This window comes from Lampetra fluviatilis, chromosome 8 (assembly GCF_964198595.1).
Source record: "Lampetra fluviatilis chromosome 8, kcLamFluv1.1, whole genome shotgun sequence".
Lineage (NCBI taxonomy): Eukaryota > Metazoa > Chordata > Hyperoartia > Petromyzontiformes > Petromyzontidae > Lampetra > Lampetra fluviatilis.
Window position 1 is genome coordinate 8836573 of NC_136282.1, and position 26821 is coordinate 8863393.

General features: G+C 39.8%; 1 protein-coding gene and 1 long non-coding RNA gene across 3 annotated transcripts in view; one reads left to right on the forward strand and one right to left on the reverse strand.

Moving 5' to 3' along the window:
* Positions 1-26491, forward strand: part of LOC144933833 (potassium voltage-gated channel subfamily KQT member 1-like) — a 69696-nt gene extending 43205 nt beyond the window's left edge. For both annotated transcript variants that reach the window (XM_078859032.1, XM_078859033.1), the window contains exons 12-17: positions 1-118; positions 11530-11605; positions 14468-14562; positions 15775-15815; positions 16030-16091; positions 23233-26491. In XM_078859032.1, coding sequence (XP_078715158.1) covers positions 1-118; positions 11530-11605; positions 14468-14562; positions 15775-15815; positions 16030-16091; positions 23233-23406 — 566 coding nt within the window. In that variant the 3' untranslated portion in view covers positions 23407-26491. The remainder of the gene's footprint in view (positions 119-11529; positions 11606-14467; positions 14563-15774; positions 15816-16029; positions 16092-23232) is intronic.
* Positions 76-23331, reverse strand: LOC144933836 (uncharacterized). Its single transcript, XR_013637099.1, has 3 exons — positions 23197-23331; positions 12746-12802; positions 76-208 (listed from the first exon to the last, which is right to left on the reverse strand). It is a non-coding gene; the product is annotated as an uncharacterized LOC144933836 (long non-coding RNA).
* Positions 26492-26821: the final 330 nt, after the last annotated feature.

Sequence of the window (26821 nt, forward strand, 5' to 3'; positions counted from 1 at the left end):
GGACAGATCGAGGCGTGGAAGCTCTGAGTGGACGCCCCACCCTCAATAGCACGGCGAGCTTTGACGACGGCGAGGCCTCGGAGGACATCTCTCTGCCGGCCGTGATGCACATCTCACAGTAAGGCCCTCCGCTCGATGGTGCTGGACGCGGTGTGAGCAACGGCTCTCTCCCTCTCTCGCTCGTGCAGTGGGGAGCAGAGGGCGGCAGCTGTCGACAAGAAATAAGAGTCACTCGGTCGTTTTCTCGATTCCGTGATTCTAGCATGGCTACCGATTGAACGACAGTTATCGCATCGCGCGCTTTTAGGTGCGCTTCTGCGGCCGTCTGGAACGCTCTTCTCCTTCCGATATTAGGAAGCCACTAGAGCTATGCACTTTTAAATCTAGATTGAAAATTTATTTTAAAGCTGCTTTTTGTGTTTGGTTTCTTGTCGTTCCCCACACCTCCGATTAGCACGGTTGGCTATGTACGGTGTGAAATAAGTTCACCATGCATACATACTACATACATACAAAATGTGATTTGGGGAGGATATGTCAGTGCAGGGCCTCATAGTTTTTGTCATGGGATATTTTCCATTGTATCCCTTCCCTCTCTGAGAAACAACCCCCCTTAACGATGAGAGGTAGGGGGCAAGCGGAAATTATTTTCCGGAGCTCAGGCCTTGACAGATCCTGCTGAAATGAAGCCCTGCGTAGGGGTTTGTACGATTATTAAAATTGCGATGGTCGATGCAATTAACCTGACTGAGTATTGCAACACTACAGCTCACGCGTTCATTCAGTGCGCGGGAGATGGGTAATTGAGTAGCAGGCTAGGAGGAAAAATTCGGAAAATATGTGGGTCCTGCATGGAAGCACAAGCCCATGCCTCTTTGTATAAATGGCTATTTTCAACAAGAGCATTATCTTAGAAAATAATCCCAATGACAATCCATTTATTTTTTTTCTTCAGAGAAACTGTCTTTAAAACCTACGCTCTTTTTTTTGCATTCCTAAAGATGGTTGTTGCATTCCTTGAGATGATGAATCCTAAAGTTTGTTGTTCCAAGTCGCAGCCACGACCACACACACACATTGACCATGCTCGATTGATGGGACAATGACAACATGTGACGCATTACTTTGCCAAACCACAAGTAGTCTGCCTTTTAATTTTACATATGTTTTCATTTAAAAACTATGTAAAAAAGTGTATAATGTTCTTGTTTACTTATTCACAGTTCGTGTTCACTCTTATAGTTTGTGCAATTTGGAACATTCATTGTACCGCTACCAAACGCATTTTCCGAGAATCAGATGAATTCAAAAATTAGCGATTCTATATTTTTATAACAATGTAAAATGTCAAGACAATTGTAAATAGATATTCACGTACAAGATGAAATGGTTGTAAAGTTGTCTCTCCCTTGAAATGCCATACACGCCACTTTAATATAAAGAATACATCTGAGAACAAGTAATCCTCAAAAAATGTAATCCTATCCTTAATACCATTTAACATGTATAAATATTAAACTGCCACATTCGAATAAAACTGCCTTAAAAGGCAAAAAAATATATCATAAGCGATGGTTTGGCTGATGGCCTTTCCTTACAGCTGGTGAAGAAGAGCCATTGCCTTAAACGTGATCTATTATATACTTTCCTTTTACCGCATTGTTTTATTGATTAAAAAAAATTACTATGAAAACTTTAATATTTTTATTTTACCAGGTAAGGCCGACTGAACTATTCCGCTGTTTTTCAGAAGCAACCTGCCCAAAAATTACAGCCCAAGGAAGTGACTTATCACGTGTAGATTTATAGCAGCCAAATATTCTAAGCGCATGTTGATTCTCAATGTGGGAGGGAAAACTGGAGAACCCGGAGAAAAATCCAGGCAAGCACGGAAATAACATGCATACTCAATATACAGGCGTCAGGGTCAGGATCGAGCCCACGAACTCCTGCATACCAGGCGAGGGGGATAACATTTATCTACCTTGGTACCCCATCTGCACTACAATGGTCATTGATTGGTTCTTTTGCCCAGTGCTGCAGTTGAAGCAATGGGCAAGTTTCTTATATTTCCCTGCCTCTGTCCACCCAACAGGATAACTAGGTGCACCACAGTTGATCGACGGTCGCTGGTGGCGGGGTTAAACGTGGGTATTCCCACCTCTTCCAAGACATCTGGTCAGTGTTGAAGTGCTCTCCAGAGGGGTTCTCTAGAGCTCCTTCGACTGGAGGCCCTTCAGCCAGCATTGGCATAAGCAAGCAATTGCAGGGCTGCACCTTTACCTTGAGAAGAATAATGGTAATAATGACATTTCATTTATTTATTCAGGAAAACCTCACCGAGTTTGAAGACTTTTTCAGGAAGGCCATGGATAGTGTTGTTTTTTTCAGCCAATCCGTTTAAATACAAATTTGTGCCTCGAACAAACCCACGCCATTTCTTAACTTGCTGATTCATTTTTAATTTAGATTGGTAGTAGGGTTTTCATTTTCTTGGTATGTATGCGTGTGTGTCTTGGGCTTCGTTCATGCCGTACGTAGTCAACTGCGTATATTGGATTTGGTCCTCATATATAACATTTACGTACAGCGTTGTGGGATGCTGTTGGCATGAATGACGCTATATAAAGTATTATTTACCCTCAAAGGTCTGTACAGATGGGTTCACAAAACCACTTATTATACTGCCATCTCCTGCCTCTTTAGGGTGCAAGCCACCAATCCTTTGTCTCCAAAGTACTGGATCCACAGGTGTGGGTGCTCCATGCCGTAGTCGTGCCTGGCTAGATCTACGGCAGGAGTCGCCAACGAAAATAATAAGAAAATCCTTTTTTTTTCGAATTCGGTATGAAAAACAACTCAATATTTCAAGAGCCACAATGCATGCGGTGAATACGAGACGGGTCCTCAATAGATAACGTCCCAAAGCAGTCCTTAAAGAGCAGCGTAAGGCTCCGGAGCCGCAAGGCTTGCCGACCCCATGGTGCAAACGCAACGGCGATACGCACCGCTCGAAGTGCAGTGCCTTCGTTACATCAGAAGGTGTCAGAATGGAGCTGCGTTTCACCGTTTCATCGACCTCATTCAGCGCACGTGTGGCACCCGTTCTTGTGTAAAAGAAAAACACAACTAAACAATGGCACCCATACAACAGATTACAAAATGCACCTCCTCTAAAGAAAATATGAACAAATACAATGTACACCATATACTCTGATTTATTGACGCGAAGTACATCACCGTTTTAATGCCACCACGTAACTGTGTTTCTGAAGACGCGAACTTATAAACACGCCATCGACTTGAGTGCATAAGCAAATCTTGACTTAAAGCTTTCGTGACTGCAGAAATTCATATTCTTGGGTCTTTCGGTAAAGTCACGTCGATAGGTTCAAAGAAAATAACAAAAAACTACGACGTTTCGACCGCAACGCAAGCTGTCGTCTTTTTTTTTCTTCCTGAAGACGATCGCTTGCGTTGCGATCGAAATGTCGCAGTTATTTTTGTTAAATTATTTTCTTTGAACCTATCTACGTGACTTTACCGAAAGACCCAAGAATACGCATAAGCAAAGTAATGCCATACATTGTGCTCAAACACCATACAAAAAATGCTGCACCATAAATATGCCCGATCCAGGTTTTTTTGCGTGTTCTGCGGGGCTACACATCCTTCTTGGGTGCTGAAAGCTCAGCGTGCACGGTGTGGCATTCGTTGGCAGGGCATGGTTTGGGGCGCCTGTAATTGCTTCCAAGGAATAGGCTACAACTAGTCGGGAGAATGAATGGGCTAATTGTAGCTGCACGCCACTCTGAAATAAGTCACCCTCCTCACCTTGTACTTTTGCGCTTAGGAGCTCGAAAACAAAACTCGAGAGGCAGATTACGCTTTTTTTTCCTAAAGTGTAGCGCATGAATAACAAAACCGTAGCATGAGGGGAAACGAAAAAAAAAGTTAATATTTTTTTGGCAGGCTCACCCAGAGATATCAGTGTGAGACGGAGACACGGTGAAGGTTGCCTCTGGATGAGTCTTTGGCTGTATGGCAAATACGTTTATTATGATGATTTTTTTGGATCCAGTCATTTCAGTACTCAACCACAGTCTTACACTACTCTTATTGCTTTCGTTCGACAAACACTGTCGGGAGCTTTATACGTATATTTAATTTCCACTTTCGGTAGGTGTTTGCACATGATTGAAAATGTATTCCCATTAACTTAGCTAACTGTAATACTAAAATACTATACTTTGTATTAACATTATAATACTGACATTTAAAAACCTGTTTTATAGGCAATAAACATTTGTTTAGGTGGGTGGTTTTAATCTCACTAATTGTATGGTAATTATGAAATTTACACCTACATGCACCATTTCACCCTCCTAATGACTTCTTTTTTTATACTAGCTACGTTTTTAATAGATCTGATCTATGAAGTAATGAATTAACCAGTGTGAAAATCACAAGTTACACAAACATATAGACTTGCATTGTCACTGTGATGGTGGAATTCATTATTCTTAAAAATATAACCCCCTGACTTTTGTGAAATACTAATTCCTGTAACTCATTGAATAGTTTTTTTGGGGGTTTTCGTAACCAGAAATTGTTTACGATAAACATCAGCAGTAATTTCTTGGAATATGTCTGTACGTACGTAAGATATTTGGTGGACTAAAAAAGCTGAAATGTAAAAATGTATTCACACCGTGTATTGTATATTGAAACTGAACACGCAATATTGAAACCCCATACCCCATTTAAATGGAAATGGAAAATGATACCTGTATGATTCCTTGTTATTCTGCACGTGATGACACGTGTAACATTACAAACAAAGCTTTTCATTTTCAGCAAAGTGATTGCTAGCTGAACAATTACAATCTCTGATAAATGTTGATAGGTATTATAATTGCTCGTAAATCTTGTTTCTATTGTTTTCTTTAACAAAAAAAATCATGACAATTAAACTCATAGTACTGTGTGCCATATCCTAATTACAGCATTGTTTATTGTGTTTGTAAACTCTGGCTTCTCCGGACTGTTCAAAGTACCGTAATATTCAGCAAGTAGCCCCTTATTAAAAAAAAATTCTGTACAAATTATGAGTAGGAGTTGTGAGATCTATTTAATGATTTGTTCGGGACATATAACCACGTGCACTTGTTGGGTTAGGCTTGTAAACGAAATTATGCCTTGCTGAGGCAACATGTAAGCATTATTTATTAAGCTGATGATTAAAGTAGTTGAAGGCTTAAACATTACTTTGGCCCATCGACCAGGATTAATTGCATGGTAATGATGGAAGGGTTTATTAAAATTTTGTGAGAACGCCACAAATGAAGTGCTCCGATGCTCACATTGTTTTTTTTTACAGTCTAGTCAACATGTTCATGTCTATCTTTAATGGACTTTTCTTGGATTTATTATGCACAAAAAATTTGTGCATTATTATTCATACAATTAATCAGACAATTCGTGTTGAAAGTTACAATTCCACTTTTTAAAAAAATCCCTCATTAAAATGTTTGGACTTTTCAAAAATTCTGGTTTATAATTATTAGTTTACATAAACGTTTGTTGTACTTGTTTGTCAAACATTTTTGGTAGTAACACAACAAATATAAACCAGAAAAACCTAATCGTGTACTGTAACTAGATTTATAATATTCTCATTACATACGTGGTGGATTTGGAAGGCCACCATCCAGCAATGACGGTGATTATTACATATTTGCAGCAGATCTATTTTACGTGTTTTTTTTCTTTAAAAATCCCATGTTTCACCGAGATGATGTTTATTGTTTCATATGAGATCTATTGTTACTTAGATTTGTAATTGCTACGATATAACAGTGGCTTCTTGGTAAAATCGATGCATGTTTATGTTATGTGGAACTGAATTTATAGGGTGTACTTTTTAAGTTAGTGTCCCAGCAGTGAACCTGACTTGTTTTTTTTCTTTTGGACGTAAAAAACATCAGGCTTATCGTGATGAATGCAGACAGATAAGACCATCCCAGGCCATTGGCCAAATTCAATGTCAGCATCCCACAATCTGATATCTCTAAAGACAAACAACACTGCAGGCAATTAGGTGAAGAAAATGGCCCTTGTATAGTTCAGTGCAATCATAAACAATTATGAGCAAAATGAAAATAAAGAATACAAAAAAATCTGAAAATGTATCTCAAGCCTAATCTCTCTTTATTGGCCGATGTCTACATTTTTATATTTGTGTTGTAATTTTCTGCAGAAGCAGTCCAAGCAAAAAAAATGCCTTTGTTTTGGAATTTATTTCCAAGTAAATTTTTTTTTTAACTGCCTTAAGTTAAGCTTGTACTCCTACTGCTAAAGACCATACAATGAAAACAGTCTCCTTTAGGGTTAAACGCTGCCTCTGTGGTGCCACACAATGGCATTTAGTGAGTGTTTTTTGGGGTTTACGACGTCGTCGTGACCAATCGAGGCTGAACTGGAGAGAGCAAGTCGGGCATGGGTCATTAAAAAAAATACCCTTAGGTGTGGTCAGTCTGGATCAGTTGCCTTTTATAAACTGCTGTTTGGGTGTATCAGACGATGGTTTGTTTGTGTAGCTTGGGCGGGTGTGTGGGGTGGCCTTAAGTTACCCAGGTGTGTGCTGGAAAGAAAAGCAGAATAACACGCTTGTTTGGTAGCATTTTTCACTTACAAAACAACCGTTATTTGGTAAAGAGTTCAACCGACGGGGGGCAGGTGGGGGGGGGAGCCTTGTGGCATTTAAAAATTTGCTTGAATTTTCCAATTTTCAACTTTATTGTTCATTTTAAAAGTTAATACACAAAGAAATGTTTTGTTGACATCAGACATTTACAGTGACTATACGGGACGTGTGCATTCGGGGTTTTGTCGTGGAGCGGTGCCACAGTGATCAGATAATGCGCTGCTGTCGTGATTGCGCAAGTTAATTTCCTGCCAATGGTATTTGGAATCTAAAACTGGCCTGGGCCTCCGCCAGGTCAAATCAGCATAAAATACATAACTTTTATGGTGTGTGGACACCAACACTGGGGAGACAAAGTTGGCTGAGCTGGGGCATGGTGGTTATGACCATACCACCTCCCTGTGTGCTTGTGCTGGTCTATATAATAGATGCCCTTCTAGGAAGACTTGGAAAAGTATTTTTTTGTGTCCACAATATGAGGTTTTTTGGGTTAGATCGCGTAAATATAAAAGCGTCGTTAAACCCACCACTACACGACACAGCCAATTCGTACGGTTTGTCACGTTAACAAAATATGCCAATTCGTGACTAGTACAGCACACTGGTGGTTTAGAGAGTATACCCACAGAATTTACAATTCAAGTACGACGTTTCGCCAGTAATTACAATTAGCATTATCAGGCAAAAGTGACATTTATATTTACGCGATCTAACCTAAAAAACGCTATTATGGATATTGTTCGCGAAAGCCTATGTGTTAAACTTGTTTTTTTTGTCTTTGCTAATACGCTACACCTTTTTGTGACATTGTAGTAGTCCGTTGACGAAATATAGCGCTGCATTTATTGTACCCATGTTAAAATAAACTAATTATCCCTGCTACATTTTGCAATTGTCAGACCACTGTGGGCAAGAAAAGGGTAAGTGAAGTGGAACAGCTGACTGTGTGGGTGACTTGGCATTGAGGAGATTTTGTCCTACTGTGGGTAACTTGGCAGAGAAAGCCATTCACTCGGGACGATTTGGCTGGTTATGCTTTGACGTGCCTCAAGACAAAAGGAAATTCTTATATCAGACATGGATTCGGTGGACAGGAGAGGCTGCTGCACTCCGTGCAAACCCGTCTACAATGTGACCTTCAATACATTGTTTGTGAATATACTTTTTTACTTTATTCCATAGCAGGGCTGTACCACAGGAATGTGGTGTTTACAACATACAACTGTATGTGGGTTTATGCGAGATTACTTTTTATTCGATGTCGATCTCTTCATATACATTTTATTTTCTGAGAAAATAAGGAAATTTCTGCACGTGATTTTGACTTGTGATAAGCTTTCTGAGAAAATGCCCACGAAAAACCTGAGTTGCATTGCGTAGTAAGTGTTAATACTTTTATGAAGAACTTTCATTGCACAGAATGACAGCTGCTCTACGTTTGTTGTAATGTGCACTGCACACACTGAAGGTGTAATTAACACCTACATAGAATTATGTAATTTAACACTTTATTAAGTCGTCTTCATCGTTTATACACTTGCGTTACTGAAGTAAAATAAATGACTACATCTTTATATTTCGGTGGTGAGCAAATATACAATCGGTGTCTTTGTATTAGCGATATGAACTGCACTGTGGTGTAACTAAGTTGTCCAGATAATCCCTTATCACATAAGATGTGTTAACCTCCTCCGTTTCATATCAGCAACCAGCAATGAGCACCACATCCCATTTGGCCCAATGGATATTTCTGAAGGCCCGGGTCTCAGTTTACATTTATTGTATGTTTGTATCACAATAATTATAATTATTGTACAGCTCTGTGTCAGTCCACAGTGATCAGTGCAAATCGGTGTGAAGATGGAGACAGAACCAGTTCAGATATCAATAACTGATGTTGACTTTGGCCAGGGATCAAACTCGCATTGCTAGGTTCATAGCGCAGTGTGCAAACTCCTGTACCACCATTCTACCCAGTTTATGTGTAATTCGTACAGTTGCGTAATTTGGATATTTAACAAATATTTTATATGATAAGCGAATAACATATTCCTTAAAAGTGTGTCTTCGTGTTGAAACAGGAAAGCAATGCAGTAAACATGTACTCTTTCCGCCTGAGCGTCTCATAGCAAGCGAGTCACCCCGTGTTAAAGGGACGCCTGATGCAGATTAAGATTAGACCCTATGTCAGAAGAAAGAAAGCTAAAAACGTTGGGTATATGTCAGCGAGCCGCTTTTGCCTTTGATTACAGCATCGCTTAAGACAGGAGCTCTTTTCAAAGGGGGGGGACCCTGATGTGCTTTGTCTGGAATCCAAGCCGTTGCTCTCAGCCGCCAGAACCCACCGTTTTGCGTCTGATCCTTCCCGTGCCATAGCGCGGGACACGAGACAGAGCCGTGTGTGCTGCTCGGGCTGCTTGTGCCGCAGCGTGCGTCTGGTTTTGCGACGGGTTGCGAGCAGAGGTGTTTCGCTTGAAAGACAACGACCGCTGGGAATCTCTCCCTTTCTCTCTCTCTCCGTGAGCTCATCTCGTCGCGTTGACGCGGACTCTTCTCGTGCTCGCGAGCATCCTGCGCTCGTCTGGGACGAGATTCAGCGATGCTTGTGATTCATTGCGCGGTTTTAATCTATAACTTCATTTTTATCCATTACCACATTCACTGTAAGACACAGGAATGCATTCAAATATGTTTTAAATAAAGAACACCGTTCGCTTTATGAAAGGCAATATGCATCGTAGACATATTATTGTTATTTACTGTCATCTTTTAGCTTTTTAAAAACTTTTCAACTCTTTGAGGGTAGAGTGGTCGCGATAAAAAAAGTATAATAAATCCTCCAAAGTTGCAGAGCAAACCATTCCACTCCCAACATCAGCCTCCAATGCACCCCCGCCCCCACCCCCTCAGGGTTTAAGCTGTGGCTGGGTATGAGTTACGAAGAGATACATAGCCAGAGATGGGTATCAGGCGGCAGACTGATAAGCTGTAAGTGAAATTGCTGAGTGAATAGACCTGGTGGCGACAAAGTAATTGGAAATGTCGACAGAGGTTGGGCAAAACGTATTGCTCTCCTTTGTTGCCGTCCGATTTTGGACAGCAAAAATAACCTTTCTATGCACTGAAGCTCTTTTATTGCTGCATCTTGAGACGTGCAATTACTATACAGTATGCGGACCAGAGGTGTATAGTAACAACAAATCCCTGCATAAAACATTGAAGATAAAGGTCATTGCTTTTTTTGGTTACAGCCTGACGACAACACCATTGGATGAAGCGGTGGTGCAGTAGATAACACCTACGTGACTTTACCGAAAAAACCTAAGAATATGCCTTGCAGTCACGAAAGCTTCAAATCTAGAATTACTACCCTCTACGGGGAGGAATTTCACCTATATTGAATTTTTTACCTACGTGACTTTACCGAAAAAAACCTAAGAAGATAACACACTGTTACAAACCCAGGAATCCTGAATGTGATTCCCGTCCATGACTAACATCAGTAGCGAGTGATATCCTACACAAGCCTGTGGAGACCAGCATAGTTGAAGTGTGGTCGAAATAGCCGCCATAACCGTTAAAGCTTGGGGAGGCGTTGATCCAACCTGGGATTGACAAAGAACTGTAATTATTTGGATTGTTTTTTTTACTATACGGCATAGAACAAAATTTTTTTTTTATAAAATGCAGTGTGTTTTTGTTTTGCACCATTAGTTTGCTGGCACGTGTACATGTATAGCAGTTTTCAATACACTGCTGGGTGATGGCCTCCCCACGCTGTGCGGTCGTGGAGATTATTTGAACGCCCTGGTCAGTGGCAGTCAGCGACGGCGGGAAGCATAGACTTGGTTGCATAAAAGTACAGCACAACAAAAGATTTTGCTGCAGCACTGCCTTCTGATGCGCACCACATAACTTAGCCTATAATACCTGTTATGCATGGCGGTCGCCCATCCAAGCACTAACCGGGCATAGTCACCTGAAATTTGATGAGAGTGGGCACATTCGATGCGTTTTGGTGAGAGGGAACATTAGTGCATTTAGAGTTGAGTGTGTTTGGATGTTTTCTGGTTAGTCAAACACTCTTGGTATCTTTCGATTTAAAGCTTTCGTGACTGCAGGGATTCATCTTCTTGGTTCTTTTGGTAAAGTCACGTAGAAGGGAAATAATAAAATAATAAAAATAAAACATTAAAATAATTCTCACGACGTTTTGGCCACAACGCAAGCAGCCGTCCTCAGGTGAAGAACAGGTCTGTCGGGAAGACAGCGTCTGAATGAAAAGAACAGGTCTGTCGGGAAGACAGCGTCTGAATGGTTTTTCATTCAGACGCTGTCTTCCCGACAGACCTGTTCTTCACCTGAGGACGGCTGCTTGCGTTGTGGCCGAAACGTCGTGAGAATTATTTTTATCATGTTTTATTTTTATTATTTTATTATTTCCCTTCTACGTGACTTTACCGAAAGAACCAAGAAGACTCTTGGTATCGTTTGATAGGTGCAAATGGGTACTCCCTGGGTCCCACTGCTGTAGCCGTCTGCTGTGCGGTAAGTTGGTATACACAGTACAACTTTTGTCTACCCTGATTACGTTTCCCTTTCGTTGAGTGAGTTTTAACATTCGTACAGCTGATGGTGTCTGTAGACAATGTAAGGAATAGAAACCTTATGCTTTCTATTTATATTCCACATTGTCTTATTGGTTTCCAGGTTTACGTGAAGGACTTCAGGTGGCAGTCCTTTGTTTATTCGTGAGCGTTTAAAACTCCGTTTATTTTTCTTTGGGTTATTGTTTTCTAACAATACGCATTGTTTTTTTGTAGGTTGACAGAATCCCACAAGATTGCCATAAGGGTTATTCGAAGAATGCAGTATTTTGTAGCAAGGAGTAAATTTCAGGTGAGTTAAGCACAAAAACACATACACATTTTAAAACAAATCCAATGTGTATCTGTGATTCCCAATTGCCAATGATGAAATAAACGTTATGCTGCATTCTCTGGATTATAAGATGCTCTGGAAAGTAAGATGCAACCCAACATTCGTACAAATCTGGTCACACACAAACACAGCTACCGGATTATAAGACTCTTCTCCCAACTTTTGCAATCAAATACAGGGGGGCGGGGTGTCGTAATCTGGAGAATAGGACTACACATTTAGAACATTAAATAATTAGATAGTGTAAAACTTCTGGCTTTGTATACGGACTTGGATGGGTTTTAACCATGTAAACCTTAAACAAACAAACACACATATGATCCCACAAAAATCCAGATGGTCCGATTGCGATTTCTCCCTTGTTGTGTAAAGAGTCTCCACCCCTGCGTCTCGCTACAAACCTACACATATCATCCACACCATCACCGCTCTACTCATCGCCAGCATCTCACTAAAGAGTCGCTATGCTCGCATATACACCGAATATAGATTACGTGCATTGAATGATGAGTTATAAGATTGTATTTGTACATGTTTTTTATGGTTTCACATCATCTCTGCAGCCACTAGAGGTGCTAATATTCGCCCAATAAAATATTTTTTTATATCTCAAATCAAATCGAGATCCCAAATTATGACAGTTATCAAGAAAGGGGTGAATTCTTCCACGAAAAATGTATAGCTTGTATTAATAATATTTACATACTTAAAACAACGTATGATTAATGTGCATAACGCTCACATTTTTATTAAAAATTTGATAGGAAAGCATTCTTTTTTTTATTTAAAACTGAAAAAAAACTGTTTGCGCACGTGTGTGTTAGCGTGTGCACACACATCAGGGTCATGAGCATTGTGGCTGTATAAATAAGATAAAACATGAATTCTGTAAGAGCATGTAATGGAAATAACTCTGTGGGGTCAATTCTGGGAACGTACACAAGTGCTTGTATTCCCACTGTGCTGGGCATATTAAAATGCATCCATGTAATGCATAGGAAATGCATTGTCTCACTGCTCGGAGTGCATGTGTTACGTATTATAAACGTTTGCATTTTTGTAAATCCACTGCTGGATGACGGCCTGCACACCACGTACCTCTTGGGAGACATTTTTCCATGCTTCACCGCGCTGATCGGTGTGGGTTGTTGAATACTAGAAGCACAGAAGTACAGTACAACATATTATTGGGTCTTTCGGTAAAGTCACGTAGATAGGTTCAAAGAAAATAATAGAAAATAACAGAAAACGACGACGTTTTATTTTCCTGAAGACGACCACTTGCGTTGCGATCGAAACGTCGTAATTTTCTGTTATTTTTTTATTATTTTCTTTGAACCTATCTACGTGACTTTACCGAAAGACCCAAAAATATTAATTCCTGCAGTCACGAAAGCTTTAAGTACAGAAAAAACAATATGTTTGTGCACTCCTCTGCTGCCCACCATATAGTCTTTGCAGCCTATTTAAAGTTGTTGTGCATAATGGTCACACATCCAAGTACTATACAGACTCAAATCTGCTTAGGTTCTGAGATGTGCTGTGATCAGGAACATGTATTGGTGATATTCTCAATGGTACCCAATGAGCAAAATCTGTAATGCTCATAGAAAAGTGAATCAAGCCAATAAACTAGTGACAAATTCTGGTTTCAGGCCTTTAAATTCACCTTCACTTTGCATATGGGCTATACCCTCCAGCAACCAAGCGACTATAATGCAGAATATCTCAGTATGGAGTACTAAAACATGACTGGCTAATGTGTTTATCATTGGAATGCTGCCACCGTGTAAAGGTTTGCACACTTGACTCGCATACCAGAGGTTCACAGGTCTGATCTCCCGGCACGGCAGTTAAAACAATGGGCGGGTTTCTTGAATTCTAGATTTTAAGTTTTCGTAACTGCAAGGATCCATACTCTTTGTTGCTTTCAGTAAAGTCACATAGGTAAAAAAGAAAAGAAAAAGAAAATAAATAAATAAAAGCCTATTAAATCACGACGTTTCGATTGCAACACAAGCAATCATCTGATGATTGCTTGTGTTGCAAATTTTATTTCTATTTTTATCTCTTATTTTTATTTTATTATATTTTTTACCTACGTGACTTTACCGAAAGAACCAAAGAGTATGGTTTTATTGAACCCACCTATCTCACTCTGCTTATGGCAGCAGTATAAATAAGTGCATTACCATTAGTCGATAGACGGATCACGTGTGGTGGGGTAAAGTGAGGGTACTCGCACCTTCCAAGACGTTTGGCCAACGTGGAACAGTAGGCCAAGGTTCACTCTCTCTCGCTCTGTCTCTTAGAGATCCCTCCAGTGGGGAAATGTACTATCAGCGGCATGGACAAGCACTTTCAGGGTTGCACCTTTACCAGTGTTTCTCGTTGAGCAGGGCTTGTGTGTTTTGTCGTGGTGATTGGGGGGGAGTGTTGTGTGTTGGGGCTGTTGATACTGTTCTTTCGATTGTGCCTGTGGCTATACCCGTGTATCGAATGTGCAATTTTATTGAGGGACTGTGTTCACTTGGTGTGGTCTGGGACCGTTTTGTTTTTCTGCCTTTCCCCAGCTTGCAGTTAGTGTCGAAAAATCGGCATGCATTTATGTACTTTTGCAATTTGGCCTTGTATATTTTATGTTTATTCATTTACTTATTTTTCGTGACTTGCCTACCTTTTCTCTATTATGCACTCCTATCGTTGTTTGTTGTTGTAACTTGCTGACCCACCCCCACTGGACATCTGTGACACAGAGCTTCATAGCTCATCAGATTCCTCCTCCAGTGTTAAACAGAGATACCGATTCTGATATTGCAGCAAGCCAAGAAGCCCTACGACGTGAGGGACGTGATAGAACAGTACTCGCAAGGACATGTCAATATGATGGTGCGAATCAAAGAGCTGCAGCGCAGGTCAAGCTCAACTCCCCCCACACACACACTCCTCACTCCCCTCCCCGCCCCCCCTGTTTATTAAACGTTCAAGTACCTGTTCACTTTCAGGTTTAACTAAGCTTTGATTTGGATCGCTGAGTTTCAGTTCCCATTAACTTTTCGATGACCCAGCCTCCAAATAGTATTTTTTTTCAATGTCTCAGTTTTTTTTCTCTTTTATTGCCATTTGAGCTTTGATTAAAGGCCTTGTTTTCTTCTTTATTTTGTTTAAGCTACTTATACACAATTTCAGTTCAATTATTTGTACGCACCATTTACAATTGTAACAAGCTTTTCGTTTTCCATGGTTTTTTCCCAGTGATACTTCTCGTGTGACTTCCTTGTGCCTCTCGCTTGTCACAGCGATGACTTATGTTGGGTGCCAGCCCTTTAATCAAATCCTTCATCTGAGCAGTCACATTCGGCATAAAATAATCCTATTTAACTTTTTTTTTTGCTTTTAACTCGTACTATTTTACACGTCCATTCCTGTGTATGAAATAAATTGGCAATAAAAAAGTTTACGGCAAATAATTATTTATCGTAACCTAAAAGGTTTTGGTTTGAGTTAACATTGAACTGCTTGCACAAGTAGCCAACATTAATTCATTATTATTCGGCCTTTAATAACCAATCAATTAATGGATTTAAATTAATACACGGATCTAACTGTGCGTGTGCAAATTTGTTATTTTAGATTGGTGTATTTCGTATGTAATCAGGTTATGTGACCCCTGCAGCCACTAGAGGCATTACAATAACCACAAATTGTAACAAATAAAACATAAAAAAGTCATTTATTAATAGATTCCCAATCCCGAATTGTGAAAACGCATTGCATCACGAGGGTGCAGGTGAGGTGAATCGATTCAGGCCGAGTAATTATGTTGCATGGGGCCTTGCACAAACAAATGGCCATGTTTTTTGTCTAATTTAATTGCATTCTATTCCATCGCTGCTTTTCGTCCATGCAGTGACATATTCGTGCCTTTGTGGTATCACACTAAAAAGTCCTAACCAAACTGAGGTGAATGCTAAAAGGAAAACAGCATTGTTAACTAAAATTCAACAAACGTGTTGTATATTTTCAATTAAATCTTCCACTTTGTCTGTGTTAGTATGTGATAATATGTATAATGTAAATGTTTTTTTTATTTTTTGCTAAACCACCCTTCCGGCCTTCCCCCACAGGCTGGATCACTCACTGGGTAAACCCAACATGTTTCTGTCAGGCAAGTCAATATTTTATTACCGACAAAGGCTATTAACAAAACAGACGTGTGAATATACAGACAGTTTTGGTATAACGTTGCTTTTTTTTAAAGAAAAATGTTTTTTTACAACTGCATAATTCCAATGCCAAAAAGGACTTGGTTAACGATGCATGCTTAAAAAGGCCTCTTGGCCAAGTGACGGGATTTTTTTGTTTTATATGTTTATAAACAGAGAAGGGGAAAGATCGAAGCAAATACACCATTGGAGCAAGGCTGGACAGAGTGGAAGAGAAGGTATATTTTTTTACAATTGTTCCTTCATGGAATGATCTCTTCAAAAATCGTTGACATTTAAGAAGACGCGCACACATGTTTTTCAAAAAGATGTTTTTAAAATGCATGCGCCTATTTAGAAATGCTGCGTGTTGTGCAGTGGACTTTTCGAGAGAGAAAAAAATTTAATTGAGATGGATGTTGAAATGTTTTGAAAACGTACTTAGAAACGTACGTGGTTAAATACACTGCTGTGAGTACTACGTATGAAAAAAGTGACCTGTTTGACCTCATGGACAACAGTACAGTATGTATGTTCTTAGTGAGTAACCGTAAAATACTCAACACATTTGTCAACAACCCTGTGTATGGCCTTCAAATTAAAAGTAAATAATAGGTGACGTTTTGACCAATTTGGTCACGAACCATAACGCACAGACGGCACGGTTATCGATGGCTGTGTTGAGTTTTTTGTTATTAGTGTTTGTTATTTTTGTTATTAGTGTTTGTGCGCCACTTCAAACGCAGTATCACTACATAATTTATATAAAGACCAGCGCAGCGAATATAAGGGTGGTGTGGCCATAGCGTGCCCAGTCGCAATAATACACAAGGACACATACATGGAAGTATATACCTACATATGCAGGTACAAAATGGTCACAGACTTGCCCACATACTGTAAAAGTGACGGCTTCCATGTAGACATTGAAAGTGAACTTTCATCAACGATTAGCACGGTTGCCTATGTACGGTGTGAAAGAAGTTTAGCATACATACAACGATGCACCTGTGGAATGTGTGTTTTGCACACAAATGAAACTAATGGTCTGATGTGTTATCGCGATATTTACACCTCATATTTAATGTATTAAAGGGTACGTGTGGCAAACAGATGTGTATTTAAATAAGCGGGTAAGTTTAACCTATAATACCAACCAGTAAGCATCACTTGATATCTAATATCACCAGGGCACCTGCTGAGGTGTTAAATTAATTAACACGTGACTTTGAAGCGTTTGTGATATGGCCCAGAGGTCAAAGCAGTCAGCCGGTAATGCTAAGACCTGGGTTCTAATCCAGGCAACTATCTGTGATTGAGCAAGTATCTCTGGGGACGGCTGTGTGGTGCAGAAGTTAGACCGAAAGAATAGCCTGGGTCAGGTTCCCAACATGAGTACTGTGTGGAGTTTATATGCTCTTCCCTTGTTCTGCGTGATTTTCTTTCAGGTTCTCTGGTTTCTTCCCATAGTTAAAAAAATACAGTGGAACTGGTATTGGCCTAAACATCTGAATACTAAAATAGTGCTTGAAAATTACTCAATTGGAATTGCACACAGCCACCATCACCGCTTTGTCTGAAAACTTGGAAGGATGCTTCTGAAACAGTCTTGAGACTCGGTGAACTTTTCCTGGGTAAACACACGGTACAATCTCAAGCGTAGTGAGTTGATGTTATCGTCTCAATCATGATTGACAGCATACAAAAAACATCTTGTTAAACTTGGTTTTTAAATCGATTTGGCTAAATTCCAGCTCTGAGAATTAAAGAAAATATATATTTCATCACTATGCAACAAACATTTCGCTATAGCAGGTTTTATGAAAAAGTGTGGGTTAAAGAGGCCTGCTTTAACGGCTCTCAGAAGAAGTTCTCTGATATCTCCTTCCAAAGGCCGTTCTCTACCAAGGCGGCGGATGCACTGCTCTGCAAGAGTTTCCAATGGACCTTTATCTCACGGCATGACGCTTATGACACAGTGAGGATAAAATTGTGCAAAACAGTCTGATAGACATGTTTAAAGACAAATCTTTATGCTTGCAGAATAACGACAAGAGATTAATTAAAAACAAAACATGGAAATGTATGTTTTATATAAAACCTCGTGTATCCTCTTACACGGTCGAACATGACATTTGGAAAGAGCTTCCCCTTGTATATTTTGCTTCGAAATATCAGCAAACGCTTTCCTATTAAAAGTGTGAAATGAAAAAAGTCGCCAGTGGAGATGATTTGCCTTTTCAGCATTTTGTGAAAAAGTGTTCGCGGCCAGGAAAACGTGGTCTCTGTGGAGAGGTCGGCTTGCGCCATTAACTCTGCCAGCCCTGGAGAGGTGTTATTTATTTTATTTGTAAGCAAGATTGAACAAGTAGAACGAACGTGCTGATAGTGTGAAGGGGTGGCGGGAGCGAGGGGGTGAGGGACTGGGGGTGCAGTATCTGTCAGTCAGGCCGGCCTCAGTTGGCATTGTGCGGCAGGCAAACAGCCGGTCGTGACAAATGTGGAGTCTCAAAAGGCGAGTGCTGAAGAGTTGAAATCAGACACCGTGGTTCTGCATGCGAGTCTCCTTGCGAGTGCACGCGCCCTTTAATTCCCCCGGTTGCCCCCTTAAGGGCCACCGCCGCCACAAGGCAGCGTGTGCTACAGCAGCTGACCACATCCAAACACAAGCGGTGCTGCCACAACACGTATGCCTGTAATAATTGCACGATCATAATTCAAATTCATATTCACCTTGCGGTAAGCAGCTGACGATACATTTTGCTTCTTTTTTTTAGTGTATATCATCCAACCCGCTTTGTTCTGAGGAATATTTTGCTTCACGTTCGTGATAATATAATGGGAGTAGGTCGTGAGAAATTGGCCAATGTTGCCAGTTAAAAAACAGTAATGCTTAATAATGTTTTTATTTCGTGCCAAATCAAGGGACATTCAAAATAAAAGTCATCTGTAGAGGCCTTCTCGCACAGCTCCGTCAACATGTCTTTCCCTTCCCACATTTAACTATTCTAATCCAATCAGTGCTGTACAGGCAGACCTTTACATTTTTTTCTTCTGAAAACATATGTTCCTTGCCAAATTTCCCTTGTTTTATTTTTAGGGCAAATAAAATAAAAAAAAATGACGGTCAAACACTTAAATATGTGGAAACACTGCTCACACCAACTTTGCAGATTGGCTGTATTTGTTTGGCAGGGAGCAGCGGAGCAGTGGTTATGTGCAACTGCAAGCTATGAACCCAGTGACTTAAGTTCGATTCCCAGCCATGGCTTACATCAATGGCAAGTGATATCTGAAGGAGTCCTAAGCACCCCCCCCCCCTTCACCAACCCACAATGATTAATGTGATGGAGCATGGTCAAACAACCCTTACGTCTAACAAAGTGGGGACGCCTTCATCCAGCAGTGGATTGACAAAGCAACTTAAAAATTATAATGTTCACATACATTCTCTTTATATTTCATTTTACACAGGGAGGTTGATAAAAAAAAGTCTAAATATTCACTCTTCTGAAACCCCCATTCAGTTTTTACACACTACTGTGTTTTTTGTAAATTAGTTTTTATTCTTGGCAGCACATCGTATCACGAGTGAAGAGGGCATGCAGCGTGCTCTGCAGTAGAACCACTTGAACAAGCCCACCACGGCCACGTGCCATGCGTTGGCTTGTGTCATAGTACAACCGTTCGTGTGTTGAGGGATAAACCGGCACGGGAGTGAGAAGCTGCAAAGCAAACGGGGCCTCCCTTAAAGAGACGACAGCAGCCACTAGCGGACCTTGTCCTGTGACAAAGGACAGAGACTTGAAGCTTTCGTGACTGCAAGGATTCATATTCTTATGTTTTTTCGGTAAAGTCACGTAGGTAAAAAATTAAAATTAATAAAAGTAAAATAAAAAAAATCACGACGTTTCGGAGGCAACACAAGCTTCCGTCTTTAGGTGGGGTTGTCGGAAAAAACCTAAGAATAAAAACGGACAGAGACACGATTGAGATTGTACGCTGCACCTCCCTAGGTTTTTGTGTTCTTCCATGCACGTCTTTGTCAGCCTTATGGGTTGTTTTTGAAGGCCTTGCAGGTGGCATACTTTCACCAGTTGTGGGCATTTTCGGAATTTGCAGCTGTTATTTGGGTGTGTTGGTCGTGGCACGTGTAATTGAAACAAGCAGCTGTCCATGTGTCGCTGCTTCATGCATAGCAAGCTCTAAATTCTTGTAACGAGATGAGTCCAATCTCAGTGAAGCTAATGTAGGCAGTCACTGTTGAACCAGGTCTTACCAATGTTTATCTTTAGCAATTGCCGCATTTTAATGAAACTGACATGGCTGTGAAGATTATAATGTTCATATATTTAATGACAAAGTCTTCATGATGCAATGTGTTGTGCTTGAAAGATCAACAATATAAAAATGGCATGAAAAATATATATTTTTAAATGGCATAACCACCTCAACATATTTGAACACTGGTTAAATTTGGCGAACATTGCACCATTTTAATACGTAATTTAGGGAACATCATGATGAGATAGTCAATGACACTATCTTATCATGATATAGTTTATTTGATCAGATTATAAATGTAGGCCTTGGCTGCATTGCGCTTGTATGGAACCACGCGCAGTTGTGTTGGCACATGCAGAGGTAAACTGAAAAGGGCAAATTATTTTGGTGGGCATGATGATGGTGATGATTATTATGGGCAGGGTGTGTCTTCTCCATCAAACTGGCAGCCAGGCTCAGAACGTCAAATTTTCTTTCTCACTCCGCAATCACTATCGCCCACTAGAATTGTTGATACAAATGTGGCTAGGTGCCTCGGGCGTCAAGGCAATGAGATGCTGGGTTGGAATCTGAATAGTCTCCCTTGATTAAACGACGTTTACAGTTTCGTGAGTTGATGGTCTCAGGATGGTCAGAAATGACCGTGTAAAAAAAAACAATAAATTAAATAATTTCCTGCTAAAACTGGAGAAATTCCAGTTCTGATAATTAAATAAATATCACTTTCCTATCATGTGACAAACATTTCTCTGTGGTAAGGTATGTGAAAGTGAATCCACTACTTTGTGAATGTAAAAAGTCACTTGAAGGGATCTCAGTAATATTTTTTTCGTGACAGCTCTTGCGGCATGCCATTATTTAACACACGGGATGATGCACTTTCCTGTGAGGTTTCCAAACAGATACTTCGCCTCATGATATGTCAACGATGGCACATTTGGGATTAAACTGGAAAAAGTAAAAAAAAAGAATGAATAAAGAATTGGCAAAGGCAAATCTTTACTTATTTTTTTTTGGAAGGCCGCCTTGCCTGGCCATGTGGATGGATGACGGATGGGTTTGCTGGCACCGGCTCCTACAGGAGTGAAATTCCACACCAGGCTCTGTAGAAATACGCTCCTTGGCTACAGACATCGCTCCTCTGCAGCCTTACCTCAAACTTTGTGATTTCGGCACTGCGATTTTTAAATCCGTGAATTCGGTCCTATTGTACCAATGCACAAAATATGATCACATTTGCATAACAATATTGGTCATTCACATATCACGTATACTGTTTCTGTTATCCCATTTCACCATGCATTTGTTTCGGTGGTTAGCGGAGTTGGCGGTTTTCGTGTCAAGGAGTTGGCTGTTAGCGTTGAATGGGGGGGGGGGGGCGGGCACGTGTGGATGGATGGAAAATAAATAAATGTATAATTTTGATTGAAGAGGCATGAATTTTGAGCCAAAGTTTTACTTTGGCACAATAGCATGAAAACCAAATCCTGCCGTTGAAACAGTGCTCACGTAATCGTTCAAACTCCGATTCGTTAATGTGGACCATGGCACTGAATTCCCGCTAAAGTGGATGTTGAGTAAGTAACCTAAAAAAAAACAGTTTCTTTGTTTTGAGTCTATGCCATCATCACTCTGCCGAAGATTGAAAAGGAAAATCGCGTGCACCACTTCTCCTTATGATGGAAATGTTCCCGAGTTGGATTAATACTTCATCAGATTTCACACTTTGCACAGTGGAGTACATACATTTCCACAAATACACGTGGGATGCAAACAAAATCAATTCCCTCAAAGCTCTTTTTGATATGTAACAAAAACACATTTGAATTATGTTAGTTTAATCATACTCTGTTAACCAAATTGAGATAACTATATTTAGTTTGCTGGCTGTTTATACATGACTTTAAGTATAACATATAGTGAAATATTTACCATTCCATTTCTTTTTACGATTAATAATGATTCGTTTTTGGTAGAGTGCCCTTCATGCCAGGACATCTGAGAATTCCTTGCATGTGATTAAATATTTAATTAAAGAACGTGATAAAAGACATGAGGTTAAAAACCAAAAATACCCTATCTTCTTTTTTTAGAGAGTATTGTTTTGTATTGGGTAATTAATAATACAAATGTACTCGGACTGTAACAATACAAACTGTGATGCAGCCTCAATTTCTAAAGCAGGAAAACTTGGTAATAGAGATTTGAGTTCAATTCCTGCCAAGGTCTACTCATTCCGTTATTTTCACAGAAGTTGGAAAACATGCACGTCATGTTAAATACAGTATTGCCTCTATGCATAATTGTTTTCGTATGAAATATATGAGTATATGTGCACACCTCAGTGTTATTCATGTTGTGGCATTTGCTCCTTTTTATTACACGCTTTCTATTAACTCGATCTGTCTGTTATTGTTGTCGTTGTATCCTCAAATCTTGTAACTCAATTTTAACCCACTTCCCAATGTGATATCGACTGCAAACTTGGTATACTTATGTCATACTGATGACAATACTATATTCTATCATAAAAAATATTTTTAAACAATCTTTTTTATATGTTATGTTTCGGCTTGGGTCTAATTGTCCACAGTAAGCTCACGTTGGCTGTAAATGACCACGGTCCCTTACGTTATGGTAAGCTTCAGGGCCACTTCTTGGAGTCGTGGAGTTCTTCCATTACCAGTAGGGTACATTTTATTAAAGCGTGTTTTTTAAATGTACACATGTAGCGATGAAACGACCAGCGAGCAAATAACAATGTTGCATATTCATGTAAATTCAAAGTGATCTCAAAATATTTATATGGAGTTTAAAAAAAAAAAGAAATACACATTTTAATCTTGACTTTCAACGAAGCATTGAGCAGGGGTCTCCTAGAAATGGGCTAGCAAAGCAAGAAAAGGCTTAATGCAAAGGGAGTGCTCCCTTTCATCGCTGGCATCTGCTCCAGCTCCCAGCCAACTGATAAAAGCTTCAGTTTTACGGGATGGAGAGGAGATGAAAAAAGAGTGGCCCGGCTCGCGAGCTCCGCCGGTGGCTTTACCCGCTTGAGCTTACTTTGTCCGCGGTTGCCGCCCCCCCCTCTCGCTGCAGGTCGTACGCATGGATCAGAAGCTGGACACCATCCTGGCATTGCTGAGAGGGCTGAGCGACGAGGGAGGCCCACAGCTGCGGCCGGTCCACGTGCAAGTGTCGCCCGAGCCACTGGCACTTGCGCCGTCCCCCTCAAGCACCCACATACCATTCAGCCAACAGCACAGCTGTTAAGAAGCCACCCCACCCCACCACCCTCAAAGTTCCTTTCCTACCACAGGGACCAACTGGGCCACATTTTTTCCTCCTGTTGTGTGATCCTCTCTTCATACTCTAAGGTTTTTTCGGTAAAGTCACGTAGGTAAAAAAAAAATTTAATTAAAATTAATAAAAGTAAAATGAAAATCATGACGTTTCAGAGGCAACACAAGCTTCCGTCTTCAGGTGGAACCGTCACAGCATGGAAGCTTGTGTTGCCTCCGAAACGTCGTTATTTTTATTTTACTTTTATAAATTTTAATTAATATTTGTATTTTTTACCTACGTGACTTTACCGAAAAAACCTAAGAGTATGAATCCTTGCAGTCACGAAAGCTTCAAATCTAGAATTGATCCTCTCTTCGTCTTTGTTTCCTAAACGAATTTACACGCTGTGTTGTGGCGCAGCAACGTAGGAGGAGTTCGAGTCGCGGCGCAAGGTCATGACATTAGACAGTGACGAAAACATCAATGATTCCACTCGTGATTGTCCCCCCATCCTTGTCGTGTTACGCGTGGTAAGAGTAGCTCCGAGTATGCACATGTGTGTGTGAATGTTCATATGTATGAATGTCTACGAGTCTGTTCATGTGTGTGAATGTTCACATGTATGAATGTCTACGAGTCTGTTCATATGTATGAATGTCTACGAGTCTGTTCATGTGTGTGAATGTTCTACGAGCGTGACTCTGCATAGACGAGCGTGAGCAATATTGTACAAAGCATTCTGCGTGGGGAAAAAAAAACACGTTTTGCTATTTCATGAATGAATGTCACAAGTAGGTATGCAACTATGAATAGCGTTGAAATCTGGTTGTCTTGGTTACGCAGTAAATTGTACTTCATAGTCACAGTCATTAAAATACAATTTGCATGATTATTATTACCCTAGGCCAAAATGCGTGCTTCTATATGACCTTGCCCACCTGCCAAACGTAGTCATTGATATAGCGATTAGCACTGTGCCTTAAATATGATGTAAAATAAAATATCCTGGCAGACATAATAATTCTTGGTTTTTTTTGCCAGAGTACAGTGCATGGCCCCCAATTTGCATGCAGAAATGATTCCATGCTGTTGACTAAATGCACTACAGTATTTTGCATCCTCACCACTATTTATTTGTCAATGACTGTTAACAGGAACGCTAACACTTTTTCTAAATGTTTCTGGTCATAAAGACTGAATGGCGAGATGATGAATTACTTGTTATGAGCAGGTGGCTAGGATTTGTACAAATCAATGCTACATTTTTAAAGAGTGCACTGGCTTAATTGACTTATTTTTAAGAGCTTTATGTAACTCTGAACTGCCTTGTAAAAATGAGTGCCTTGTAAATAACACTGGTCAACAAAAAAAACATTTTTTTCTGGCCTGGACTTTTGCAGCTGTTTTAGACTAATTTCAGGGTGCTGATTCCAAATCTGATCTCAGATTTACTCAATCACATCATTTTTATGCTATCGGCATACCCCATTTTCATTGATTTTACCCGAAATTAACTCTGTCACTTATGATTGCAAGTTGTTGCGAGTCAGTGACTGCTTTAGTGCTAAAATATTGTGCTGTATTTTTAGGATAGTGTGTTTATAATATCGTTTTATATAGATATCCACATTTATTTAATATTTTTCTTCTGCAGTTTTTATTGAAAATGCAATATTTGATATCTCAAAAATCTGATGTGGTAGACAAAAACTGATGCCAGATTTGGAATCAGCACCCGAAAATTACCTAAAACCCGTTGGAATACCTTATGCCCGAAAAAGTGTTGACCAGTGTAATCAGTGAATTCTGCTTTGGAATGAGCTTGTATTTCTTGACGGTTAATACGAAGTTCAATGCAAAACACTATTTACTATTCGCGTAAGTTAAGGTACTGAATGGCAGTGACATAAAGCGAAGGCGGGGCATTTGTTGGATACAAGGTTTAACAACCAACATTAAAATATTACCATCATACTTATACAGCACGTAGACACTATATAGTAATGATAGTGTTCATTTAAAGAACAAACTGAATTCTATCGACCCTGAATGCAAGATATTATAACTGTTATTGTATTCTCTGGATTATAAGGTGGCGGGGGTCGTGCGTTTTATTATCTGGTAGGAGTTTGTGTGACGATTTTTTTTACTTAATTTAAAATTTTCTACAAATTTGTTTTGTGTCTTACTTTCCGGAGCATCTTATAAGTTGGAGAATATGGTGATTGCCCATTGCATTGTTGATAGAAATATATAATTTTACTCGTAATTAATTATCCAACGATATAACAAATGCAAAAGTTGATTTTAAATGTCAGTGGTTTAAAGGGCTTATTTTAGTTTTTGTTTAATGTCATTTACGATTAAGTGTTAAAAGTGCCTTATATGATCGGTAAAAAACGAAGTTGTTTTGTTATGTCATGTGCACCTAAGCAGCGTTGTGGCATTATCTGTCAGCAAAAACTTGCAATATGATTGTTGGGTTATTATATGGATCACATCATTTCACAGTTGGAGATATATGCATTCAAATATACATATTGTTTTGGATCATTGTGTCCACAATCAGTGTCCTCAACGCAGAATCAAATCAACAACCAAAAAAATCACCCGATGTTATCGCTTAACTCCAAAGATGTGTTTCCCGGTTGTACGGCATGTTGTTCAGCATGTTTGTCCGATGTGGAGCGACACTGAATATTCAGTTCTTGAAAAAGCTGCCAGCACGTGGTGGAGTGAAACGTCAGGAAGCATGCCAATAGTGTGGTACAACTCGAAAACACATCGTATATCTGTGCAGCACAACTGAAAACGTACGCACCAATGCTAACGTTAACAAGTGTCCTAATGTTTTGTGTTTGTAAGTATAGGGTAGTTTGGAGCAGACGTTTGTAAGTATAGGGTAGTTTTTGAGAAAATGTGTTTATATTTGAACCATTCTAGTATTGCATGCTGACGTTCTTCACAATACATGACTAATGGAATAACAGACCGATACATTTTTAAATACAGTACCTTTGCCTCTGATCCATCATCTTGACTGCTGTTAAATTATTAAAGTTATTGAAACGTATTGCACCATTGTAATGTTTGTTATTGTTGTATTTTTGGAGTTGATGTAATTATCACATATATCGTTTAAATTGCAGCGCAATGATGAGTTAAATATCTCAATGCAGGGAGGATTTTCCTGAAAAAGTATTGAGAATCAGTGACATTTTCCTGAGAAAAGAAAGTGCATTCATCATAAAAACGTATGGGGAATAAGCTGTACGAATTTCACATTGTTGTCTGGACACATTCAATGGTCTAATGCCCATTGATAATTATGCTGCACCAGGGTTTAATAGGCCACATCCAACCTGCCGGCTTTACAGATGGCTAACGTGTATTTTCAAGATAA